The 12,642-nt window shown below is 37.4% G+C and overlaps 2 protein-coding genes across 2 annotated transcripts; one reads left to right on the top strand and one right to left on the bottom strand.

Annotated features, from left to right (window-relative positions):
- Nucleotides 1–2,689: 2,689 nt before the first annotated feature.
- On the top strand, nucleotides 2,690–8,529 carry LOC118648489 (cytochrome c oxidase copper chaperone-like). The gene is made up of 4 exons (XM_036294801.1): nucleotides 2,690–2,701; nucleotides 7,384–7,386; nucleotides 7,743–7,908; nucleotides 8,143–8,529. The coding sequence occupies exons 3-4, from the start codon at nucleotides 7,808–7,810 to the stop codon at nucleotides 8,225–8,227; spliced, it is 186 nt and encodes a 61-aa protein (XP_036150694.1). The 5' UTR covers nucleotides 2,690–2,701; nucleotides 7,384–7,386; nucleotides 7,743–7,807; the 3' UTR covers nucleotides 8,228–8,529.
- Nucleotides 8,530–8,591: 62 nt separating this feature from the next.
- Nucleotides 8,592–12,636, bottom strand: LOC118644099 (zinc finger-containing ubiquitin peptidase 1-like). Its single transcript, XM_036294800.1, is given in 9 exon segments — nucleotides 8,592–10,276; nucleotides 10,374–10,477; nucleotides 10,480–10,596; nucleotides 10,669–10,796; nucleotides 10,867–11,269; nucleotides 11,358–11,788; nucleotides 11,876–12,107; nucleotides 12,110–12,178; nucleotides 12,428–12,636. Coding segments are annotated over 9 exon segments (1,731 nt in total). The 5' UTR covers nucleotides 12,630–12,636; the 3' UTR covers nucleotides 8,592–10,231.
- Nucleotides 12,637–12,642: the final 6 nt, after the last annotated feature.

Raw genomic sequence — 12,642 nt, forward strand, 5'->3', positions numbered from 1 at the left:
TTATCTGTAAAAATATATACTTTTTAAAAATTACATTATTGCTTTATTTTGGTCTACAACAAGAGAATCTTGGTGCTAAATAATAATTTTTCTGTAAACTTAATATTTGTAGCATATATAATCCGCGCCGATTAATCAGTCTTAAAACAGTTATTAGTTAAATACTATGATGCACTAAATTAGCTCGGTGCTGTGATGCATCTATAAGGTTCCCCCCCTTTCCCGAATTATTGCGAATAATTTATTGCTAGAAATAATTTCTTAGTCAGGATGACCAGTCCTGACAGAGATACTATTTTTTGCAATACTATAAATAGTTTATTGCGAGAAATAATTCCTCAACCAAGATTGGTCAGTCCTGGCTAAGGTATGTATTATTTCCCCAATAATTAATTTACAGCTTTTGCGAAAAATAACACCTCAATTAGAATGGCCAGTCCTGATTGAGGTATTAGTTTTTCGCAATAATTATTGCCAATAGTTTAGAAAAAGAAAGAAATTTTATAGATGCTCCTGAGTACCGATATCTAAGTAGTAGGGGTGTTTCAAGATTGAAAAAAGTGGCGAATAGTTCATAACCTGGAAATATTAAATTCACTAAAAAATATATAATTAAAAAAATATTTCTATAAATTGTTCTTTGTCAGCGAAAATTATATACGCTACAAATATTAAGTTTACAGAAAAATTATTATTTAACACCAAAATTCTCTTGCTGTAAACCAAATAAAGCAATAATGTAATTTTTAAAAAGTATATATTTTTACATGTAAAGAAATATCATTAAAACCTAAATACATGAATAAGATAAAATTATTAATTTAAATAGAAATTATTTATTCTCTTTGAATCTCACATCACTATTTCTGAACATTTACATGAAATGCGTTTGAGAATAAACATAATAAGTAACAACAATCAAGATTGAGATAAAAAGTTTATGAGATTTAAAATCATATACAGCAGTATTAGACAAAGATTAGATGCCCAGAGACACTCTTCGCAAAGACGAGAAGTGTGGAGGCATGGAAAAACAAAGTCGCCAAATCACGACGATCGTCCATAGGAGCCATCGACGCGATTAGATGCCCAGAGACACTCTTCGCAAAAACGAGAAGTGTGGAGGCATGGAAAAACAAGTCGCCAAATCACGACGATCGTCCATAGGAGCCATCGACGCGATTAGATGCCCAGAGACACTCTTCGCAAAAACGAGAAGTGTGGAGGCATGGAAAAACAAGTCGCCAAATCACGACGATCGTCCATAGGAGCCATCGACGCGATTAGATGCCCAGAGACACTCTTCGCAAAAACGAGAAGTGTGGAGGCATGGAAAAACAAGTCGCCAAATCACGACGATCGTCCATAGGAGCCATCGACGCGATTAGATGCCCAGAGACACTCTTCGCAAAAACGAGAAGTGTGGAGGCATGGAAAAACAAGTCGCCAAATCACGACGATCGTCCATAGGAGCCATCGACGCGATTAGATGCCCAGAGACACTCTTCGCAAAAACGAGAAGTGTGGAGGCATGGAAAAACAAGTCGCCAAATCACGACGATCGTCCATAGGAGCCATCGACGCGATTAGATGCCCAGAGACACTCTTCGCAAAAACGAGAAGTGTGGAGGCATGGAAAAACAAGTCGCCAAATCACGACGATCGTCCATAGGAGCCATCGACGCGATTAGATGCCCAGAGACACTCTTCGCAAAAACGAGAAGTGTGGAGGCATGGAAAAACAAGTCGCCAAATCACGACGATCGTCCATAGGAGTCATCGACGCGATTAGATGCCCAGAGACACTCTTCGCAAAAACGAGAAGTGTGGAGGCATGGAAAAACAAGTCGCCAAATCACGACGATCGTCCATAGGAGCCATCGACGCGATTAGATGCCCAGAGACACTCTTCGCAAAAACGAGAAGTGTGGAGGCATGGAAAAACAAGTCGCCAAATCACGACGATCGTCCATAGGAGCCATCGACGCGATTAGATGCCCAGAGACACTCTTCGCAAAAACGAGAAGTGTGGAGGCATGGAAAAACAAGTCGCCAAATCACGACGATCGTCCATAGGAGCCATCGACGCGATTAGATGCCCAGAGACACTCTTCGCAAAACGAGAAGTGTGGAGGCATGGAAAAACAAGTCGCCAAATCACGACGATCGTCCATAGGAGCCATCGACGCGATTAGATGCCCAGAGACACTCTTCGCAAAAACGAGAAGTGTGGAGGCATGGAAAAACAAGTCGCCAAATCACGACGATCGTCCATAGGAGCCATCGACGCGATTAGATGCCCAGAGACACTCTTCGCAGAGACGAGAAGTGTGGAGGCATGGAAAAACAAGTCGCCAAATCACGAAACGACGTAAGGCCACCACAGCATTCAGCCGCCGATGAATCGGAGCGTTACCGGAGTTACCACGAGGAGGTAGCTGGGTGACTTGGTCGTGAGAGGCTTAGTGGACCTTACGAGAGGTCTTTATTGCGCATCACTCCCCGACAATGATACCCCCCAAGAGTTTACCTAAAGGAACGTCCAGCCTCCGTGACACCCATACGACGTGGTTCTCAGGCCACTAGGATCTGTGGATCCCAACAACGAACACCAGCCCGCCGCACTGGACTTCGTAAAGCCAGGACAGCTGTTAAACCTTCGCTGCAAGGGCACGTTTCCTTAGGAGAGCGAGAGTACATGCTTACTCTCTGACTACATTAGCTCTCCTTCGGGCAACTTGCAGTATAGACGCAATTGCGGCACTCTCCCCGAAGGGACGCCACGTACGCCTAGAATAAGAGCTCAGAGCAGTTCAGCCACAGGCTAATAAACTACTCCTGCTCCGACTGGGTCGTTGGTCTAGTGTACTTAGTCCGAGTTAATCTCAGACACAATGCCACGAAAGAACGCCGATCAGGTCTACTCAGAGAAGGACGCGTCCCGACCCCGAGCCCAAAGAATCCGCAGAGCGGGTATCAAGAGCCCGAGAGGAGCGCCTCCGAGTACCATTGTCAACTCCCTTCTTATTATAATGCTTAATCTTAATATAATGCTACATATCACTGATATAAATTTTTAATGTATTTGTCACATCTACTAATAAGAAGGAACCCTTAAGATATAAATCCATTTTCGGTTGTGGCCCCTGCATTCAAGCCCTCGGGGTACTAAGCCCTCCTACGACGACAAGGTCGTACTTGTCCCTCCACCACCCCCGTCGATTCTTAGTCGACGGTCCCCTTTTCTTTAAATGTGTTTTCTTTATTTTATTGTTATTTTTTGTTACATAATTCAATAATACAACATAGTAAAATAAATTTACAGCAAATGCATAAAGAATACAGTATAATTTTACAATATATTTATTACAATTTTATATAAGCTAGAATTTATTTTATATCAAATATTAAAAATAAAATTAATAAATTACATAGTATAAATATTTTACAATACATTTTACAATATATTTTCACCACATTACATAAAAGCGACGTAATAAATACAACAATATTAAAATTCACCATTTGTATTAAATATTCTGGTATTGAAGAATAAAGATATAAACAAAGAATGAAAGTTTAGAAAACAAAATTAGAAGAAAATTAAGAACAAACATTAAAATATTTAGAAAATATAAAGTGAAAAGTATATAAATTTAACATGCTAATTTAATAAATTGTGATGTGTTATCGTATATCATGTTCTGATTTTTCTGTAATATATCGGGCATTAGTATATAATTTTTAATTACATAACATCATAACAACAACAATCATATAATTTTAATTACACAGATTGTTTCTATAAAATTAAAAAAAGCATTTACACGTTGAATTACATAAATTTATATCTATTTACATAGAGTATTCTGCTTATCCGTTTTCTATCTATTTTCTAATACCTATTTATTTTTTACATATTTCTATATATTAATATTTCTACCTATTCGTATGATAATTATAGCGGCTGTTATTACCCCAGAAAGAAATAAAATTTTAAAAGGAAGTTTAAAACATTTCAAGTTTATAGTTAAATTTAGTTGATCGGCATTTATTTTATTCTATTTTAGTTATTTGACGGAATTTATCAGAGACGAAACGGCGCGCAGTTTCTAATTGTGCGCATACGTGCAAGATACATTATATATTTTTTATTATACTTGTAATTTATATTTGATGATGTTGAACACATACCTAACCCTCGCCGAGACTGCGACGGCGTCCGAAAAAAAATTATTTAATAAATTAAATATGCATGATAAGTTAATGTATATCATTCATTCAGGATTAAATGTTAAATCCTGATCTGTTTAGTCAATCCACTTTAAAGCAATAGATCCATGAAATAAATATGATATCTAAATGTTATTTATTATTGCAGCATTATAGCAAACATTTCTACATTATATATGAAGTACAATTTTGTCACAGATCTATTACTCCAATTTTAAAAGTTTATTCATCACTCACCGATCGATGCGCAGCGGCAGAGATATTCAGCAACGTCGCTACGATGATTCCTATAACAAACAAATGCAAAGTCTAAATTAAACCACAACAGAAATAAACATTTAATATTGAAAAAAAAACGGTTTGCAACTCTGTACTTGTGTTCATTAAGTACAAATTAAATTCAAATTAAACAGAGCTCGCGACTATTAAATATTAGATGAGAGATAATTGTTACGGGTCTAAAATTTTTATTTTTCGATTATTATATAATCATTGTATAATCAATATTTTTTCGAAAAAAAAAGAAGAGTTTATAAAATTAAAGTTGTGTAAAACTTTACGTGACGTTATATTCTTTATAATTTATCAAGGAAAAAACCGAATAGAAAGAAACTAATAATTCTATGCAAATAATAATCATACTCACCCCAAGGTTGCTCTGCCGGGCCCGATGCCCTTCCTGGACCTCCTCCTCCTCTCAGAACAGGCTGTCCTTTTTGTCACGAGATACTCGCGAAAAACACTCGCGAGAAAACACTCGCGATTATTAAAGTTATAATCGCGCGAGGACTAATTAATCGTCAAAATGTCTTTTGCGCGACATCCCAATGTGTCACCCCACGTTTATAACTCCCACAATATGATTTCCAGTTCGGAGAATGCTCCGTGGATCAGCACCTTGAGTCGACGAGTACGGATCACAACGGAACTAACACGAAAACGTCAAGCACCGCGCAGAAGAATACAAAATTACAATCGTATTAAGATCGTAATTAAGAATTCTCACTGTTTCTCACTGACAGCGTCATGCGGTTTTACCAGCGTTTAGGCGTATCCATCGGTCCAGCTTAACTCACCTCGTACGCGAAGCGCACTTGGTGCGAGAACGTCGCAAGAAGCAACGCCTCCATGAGCATCCCATACTATCGAGACCTCGAAAGTGCCACCCTCGAAAGTATCTCTCGAACTAAGAAATCATTCTAATGGGAGTTATGCGAAAAGTCCTTTCAGTCCTTTTGTTAACGGCACTCCCGAAGCAAACGCGCGACACGACGAGCCGGCTACGGTTCGTTTTCAATTCAATCTGTCGGCACTCCCGAACCGCGTTAACGCGGCGCGACGAATCACAATTTTACAATCGACGACGTGCAATAGGTGCAATGGGTACAGTTAGCTTCCCCCATAGGCATTCAAGCCCTCGAGGTACTGAGCCTTCCCACCACGACAAGGTCGTACCCGTGGGAAGGAAGATTTCTTCTGAACCTCTATGCAAACTTTAATTCGCTTAGAAAAGAAAAAAAACGAATGCCAACCATATATCAGACTATCACTGTGAACCAAAAGGATATAGATACTTGAACAAGTTTTTTTACCAAAATATTTGACGTGTAATATGCATAGATATTATAGTCATGGCCATAGATATTGTAGAAATAATTAAACGCCAAGTAATCTATTTTACATTTTATACATTGTCTGATAAGTGAACTTTATGGGTTTCTTTATTTCATAGAGCTTTGTTGCAACCTTACATTTTAGATATCACAATAAGCGGAATTAGTTTATAGCATTAAATATTTATAACAACGATCATATCGAGCAGATCGATTTCGAGATTCTCGAAGAAATAACACAATATTATTAATGATTAAAAGATTAAGCTGCGTGCGAATGAGCTGTTAAATTACGAATTATTTAATTCGTAATCCGCTAAATAATAATTCGCTAAATCCTCGCCAAATATTTTCTTTGTATTTTAATTAAGTTATTGCTGTATATTTACAGCAGTACTCGAGAATGCTTTGAAAAAACGTTGTTATAGAATATGTATGACAAATTAAAAAAAAATGATTATGTGAAAAAAATAAAAAACAATCCTTCAGATATCTGACGTTCAAAAAAATTATTTTTAGTAATTGAGATCCGGGAGCGATCCGTTTATCTGACAGGGAAGAATCTTTATATCAAAGTAGAACAAATTTTATCAAAAGGATCAAATATAGAATAATCCAGAATTTTTAATTAAACACCCGAGATGTTAGTGCTAATAATGAGTTGTATTATATAATGCAATTATAAAATAGGACGAATCGCGGAAATTAGAATTTTGTCGCTTGTCATAAATGCTCGACTGTCCGTCTTTTCACTGTCATTGCTTGCGATCTTTTGCCTATTGTCTCGCGCGTTTCGCAGTCTATCCCTTCCTTCGGTCAAAAATCGTAGATAATAATACGCAGCCTCAACGTATTTGTACAATTATATTACTCAAATAATACAAAATATGATTCAACCATTGCGTTAATTTTAATTTTACATACCGATGGATAAAATTAGATCTTTTTTGATATAATTTGATCTATAATTTGATCCTTGATATAAAGATTCCTAGCTGGGTCAAAATATTCGCACGCATATGGAAATGTAAGATGAAAAACTTTTAACAACTGCGTTTATCGAAATGTGTTACTGCCAGGGCGATCCTTGAGATCAATGATGTTAGAAGAAAGATTATTTGTTAATAATGTCGAGGCCTGGGAGTGATCTACTTAACTCACAGTTACCGCACGCACATAATTATGTAAAATGAAGAATGTTTAACAAATATTTTTGCATTTTGTACTGTTAAATGTACAACTGCAATAAAATGAAGCATCCGCGCGCACATAATGTATATAGTATACTATTAATTCTTATCATAATTTTGCAAAACACTTTTGCAAGAATAGTTTAATTGGTTTCAACCGGTTTTGTATACGAACTTTAACTTCGATCTTGCATACTAATCATGTTTTACAAGTATGCATTATAAGCATTTATACTTTATGGATATAGCATGAAACATAATCAAATAATCGTAAACATATATAACACGTAAATGTTTATGCACGTTCAGACGGTGGTGGACGATCGAAAAACACTACTTGAAACGACGGGATAAGGTTCGCTCCAGGTTCACTCAGGTTCCTCTTTGATAATAGCTTCTTGAAGTTTCGTCGAGTTTTGAAAATCAAAACTATACACGAATTGATGATTATATTATCATCTTCAGTATTATCAATTAGATATTATCAATCTTTAGTAAAATTATAACACCTAGCAACAGTCGATAAAATCACCAACGAATTTACTGCCAACTATTATTGATACAAAAAAAATTTAATTTTCTAAAAAATTAAATTAAAATAAGTAATGGCATACATTCTCAATTAAAAATTGTTATTTTGAGTTGTTAAAAGCAATTAGATTTGTGAAATTTACTGTAAAGAAGCGCTCGTAACATCTACGTAATTGGTATCACATGGTATCGTAAGGTTATCCCTAGTTACGCTGAAGCTCCTTCCTATAATTATTAAAAATGGGTAATACCGCAGCGAAAATAGAAACAAAGTCGGAAGATAAGAAAAAACTGAAACCTTGCTGCGCCTGTCCTGAAACCAAAAAAGCGAGAGACGCATGGTGTGTAATACAATTTTTACAAAATTGTTCACGATTATAGGTTAAGAATGTTGCTGTTTCATTTATTGAACAGAACTTATTAATTTATATTTTAATACAAATTCATCGACGATGGTTATATATATTTTAAGATTGTGTCTAAAATTAATCAAAGAAAACTAATATTATTTTTCCGTAAAATATTCTATATATTAGAAGGCTTTGTGTCATAAAATTGTGTCTTATTGTTTTAAGTATTATAGAGAAAGGGGAGGAAAATTGCGGCGATCTCATAGAAGCACATAAAACTTGTATGCGATCAATGGGATTTAACATTTAAGACATAGAAGAATAATAACTCCAAGATGTCTTTGTTCCAAGGAGCCCCAAGAACATACCTAAGAACAAAGAATCTAGAGAAATCTCAGGTTATAAGCATATTTACATACTTAGGTACATATGTCTCTTTGTAAATAATTTTCAGTTGAAACTTGATAAAGAATAAAGTATTATATATTATGATGCTACAAAACAATTTAATTTAAATAAATTGGTTTTGTTTTGAATGAACTTCTAAGAACATGATGTAGATGTTACAACGTAACTATATGTAAGAAATAAAAATCATACTCATCTTTTCAATAAAATTTTTTCCCCATTTATTTTCATCGAAACAGGACGAGAGTATAATGAGCAAAGCCATATTGGGAATTCTAACAAAGCATATATTTTAATTTAATGTGTAGCTATAATGTGAAGGTTTTACTCCTGCATAACAATTCCACAGCTTAATTTTCCTGAACACTCCAAATAATGAACAGATTCTTAAATCGATACATGGCGAAATCTCTGATACTATAATATTTTATTAAAATTTATCGGTTTCGATAGTTTTTTTTTTTACAGCCAGTCAATAATGTTATTGCGATGTGGTCCTACTGGGCTGAAAGACAAAACTTGCATTTGACTGGTGCACCATAAATATCGAAGCTATAAAACAACGTGGTGCGACATTTCCGCAAGACATTGCGTCCTCCCATAGTGTCGCAAATATATTTTTAACTATAATAAATAGATCTTAGATATATCAGTACAATTTATGAAATATGATAAGTGTAATATAATAAGAATTCACTAAAACTCATATAATCGTCAAGTGTATAATATAAATAACAAGTAATGGACTTTTTTCATCTATCCTCTCATTCACAGCATTGCATTGGACTTACGAGCTAAGACATAAGTAGCCTAAAGTCGATTGGATAATTAAATAGAATATTTATAATTAATATGAAAGTAGTTGTACTTTGTGTGGGCAAGTGAAATACGATATAACGAAGAGTGTGCAGATGATAATATATATATATATGTGTGTGTGTGTGTATGTGTGTGTAGTATATATATAATTATGAAAATGTGGTTTTTTTTGGTCACTTTTGCAGACACTCCAGATTCCTTCATAGAAATGTTTTAGCAATCAAAATGCATCAAAGAATATCTTTCGTATTGTTATATAAAATTTGTCGTAAGGTATACACCGTACGGCTCTCGGCACTTTTTATATTGACTAAAAGTCGACAACGCTTTGATGGAAATCTTTGTCAGATTGTAGGATGTGGAACGAGACAAGTGCTGGGAACACCGTGTTGTGATGATTCTGGAGCGTTTCCAAGAGTGCATCTATTAGACGTGAATGATTAGCGTCGTATTGATAACAGCATCACAGCTACGAAAGTCTCAGTTTCTAAGCTCTGCCACGGTTTTTTCGATGGTGCAACCGATCGGTACAAGACGATTGGTCGACTAAGGATTAGCACAGCCTGTTCGGTGCGACGAAAATTGAGCAGAACATTTTGGACAAGAAATGACAATCGATTTAACACTATCATTCTCACGGAGGCCTTTATCACCTCCCGTTTGTTTCAATCTGATAATTCTCTTTGGAAAAATTTACACGCACTTAGTACGACAAATTTTTAGTTAAGATTAAGGACTTTCTCCATTCAGAAATAAATACTCGTTTACAGCGACGCGACGAAGAGCCTTTTTGATATTTAAATACTAGCTCCGCAAAATTGTTCACCGCGTCACAGGCTTCGCACGGGCACAATGATTTCGAGAAGTCAGTCCATCGTTAACGGCTAAAGAGAGATGCAAGAATATATCGTTAAATAATATGATCTGCAATCTATATGTAATGTACTACAATGGAATAAGTCTGCTAGCAGTAAAAGAACATAGGACATCGCGGTCACGTAATTTGAAGGATGTCGGATAAGATTGGTTTGAGGCAGTAGTCTATAGTCTTTGCCCAAGGCTTGATCATTTCTCGGACCAGCAACTCTCACCTGTCTTGAGGAACTCGCATTGATCGTAACACTTTACTTTGCTGAAAAAAAAGAAATAGGCGCGAAAAGTGAAATAAATGCGTCGTAAGTATTATTAATAAGAGGTTTTTCGTATTATTAATAAGGCATTTATATTACCTGATACTGCGTTTCTGTATCCATAGTGCCGGTTACAGCCACAACTTGATACTGTCTGGCTTTCATTGCCGCGGTGGACTTTCGTATGAGTCTCATCGCGCCGGCGCACTACTCGTGCTATTGAAATATGCCATTTGCGCCGGGCTATGACTCGGATCCAGCACCAGCATGGTTATTGAACCGTCTCTTATCTGCTCTACGCCCATAATCGTTCTGCTGTGTCCTGAATTTATTGACATTGATTGTGTTAGTTTTGCTTTCTAATTTCCGAAAGATACGTAAAAAAAACATTTACCTTGATGTTGAAGATAAAGAGGTGGTTTGAATTCTTCGCACCGTTGAAAATATTGCAGGACCCAATTAAATAACTCGGGATGGCCACCATCCGCGCTGGTAGGTCTATGAAAGTCCACCAGTTGACACCTGTACGAAGCCAGGGAGAGAAAAGTGTGCGTCATATGACTTGACGAGCAATCGCGATTAAGGAACTTACTTTATCCTCAAACTAGACAGCAGCGTGAATACCTCCGTGGCGCCGATCCACTTCCTAGTGTTAACGAGTTTACCGCCGAGCTGCTCCGCGCCTTGAATATCAAAGCCCTGTGCCCACGCCCACTCGATCATCTTCTGCAATCTCGAGATCGACGGCATAGAGCTGCGTAGAGGATTCTCTGTAGAGCTGTTGCCACCGGCTCCCGAGCTCCATGCTTTGTAAACTAGATCATTGTATCCTGTGTGTTGCAAGAGAGACGAGATTAGCATCTGCATATTTCTGTAACCACAGCCCCAGCCCTTATCGCCATAAGTTGATGCATAATGGTCCACAGTGGAACACATCCAGGTATTTACTACGTTACTGCAAGCCTGACTAATGGCTCGTACTTTCGGGACCAGCCCTACAAGAGAGCAAATAATGTTGCAAAGATTCTCAGATAAGGGTTCTTGGCTCTTTGTACAATTTACATTGCAAATCGTCGTTCTTACCGCGTGTACAAGAACTACCGTCGTCGATACCGCTGCTCTCGGCGACTCTGAGCTCGATCTGCCTCTCGAAGAAATCGGCCACCGTCATTTCGCCCGCATACACAGCCCGCTGCATATTGGTGACACTTTGTTCTCTAAAGTTACCCTGATTATCCATACCATACTGCGCCCTGAGCATCTCGAATTCACGCTGTTCGCGCAGTTTTCTCACTTCCTTTTCTCTTCTCTCCATATCCTTCGCTAGCATACGATCGGTCGACACGTCCGGTGTCATGGGCGACGGCGTGCTCTTCTTGTTGAAGTGTTCTTCGATGTGTGCCATTAGGTCGTCATTATTTTTAAATAATGTACTAAGACATACTGGACAGGCAGGCGTTGAGTCACTACCGACAGTAGCTGTATCGGATTGCGAGCTTGTTCCGTTTGCAGGACTAACAACAATAAATTGTCATTAAACATTGTCATTAAATTATCTCATAAAAATACTACTTAAAAATATATAAGTAAATGTGTTGTACCTAAGTATATCTTTGTGCTCAATATTGACATGTAATTCAAGATCAGAAGAATTTGGAAAAGACGTAACGCAAAGAGGGCAGTTGAAGACTCCATCCCGGGATGGCGGCGATTCCGGTGGGAAGGATGGCGAGGTGAGATCAAAGTGTTGGCGATTGATATGCTCTTCGAGCCTCAACGGACTGTCGGAACTATAGGGGCACATTGGGCACTCTTGCACTGGAAGTTTGGGGAAGCGTGCGAGCGCAGTTGCAGATTTAGGCCTGAACGCAGCGGGGAACCTTGACCCGCCGCACCTTCCAACACTAAACAATAAATCATATCTTGTTGTTCTCATTCACTTCCTGGTTAAAATTTTTCTTAGAATTTTTGTACAAATTGGACCACTTTGTACAAGTACTAAAAAAGTCTACATCTTTTCTTAAAATTTTGATATATAGAAATTTTACTCTAAAATAATTGTGCAACTCTGATATTTTTGACAATCTTGAAAGAAGTTTTCACAGGTGTGTCCTCATAAACCAATACAATTTGAACATGTGTATATTCGTTACCTGCATTGGCATTGTTACTGTTGTTATTATTGTTATTGTTATTCATGTTGGGATTCGCCACTTGGACATCTGACTTCCTCGACGACTGCTGTTGTTGCTGCAGCAGCTGCTGTTGTTGTTGCTGCTGATGTTGCTGTTGCTTGATGCGCTGCGCCAGAGAGCTGCCCCAACCGTTCTGCAGATGAGGTGGTCGCAGGGACATGGATGGTGAGAGC

This window comes from Monomorium pharaonis, unplaced genomic scaffold (assembly GCF_013373865.1).
Source record: "Monomorium pharaonis isolate MP-MQ-018 unplaced genomic scaffold, ASM1337386v2 scaffold_468, whole genome shotgun sequence".
Classification (NCBI taxonomy): Eukaryota; Metazoa; Arthropoda; class Insecta; order Hymenoptera; family Formicidae; genus Monomorium; species Monomorium pharaonis.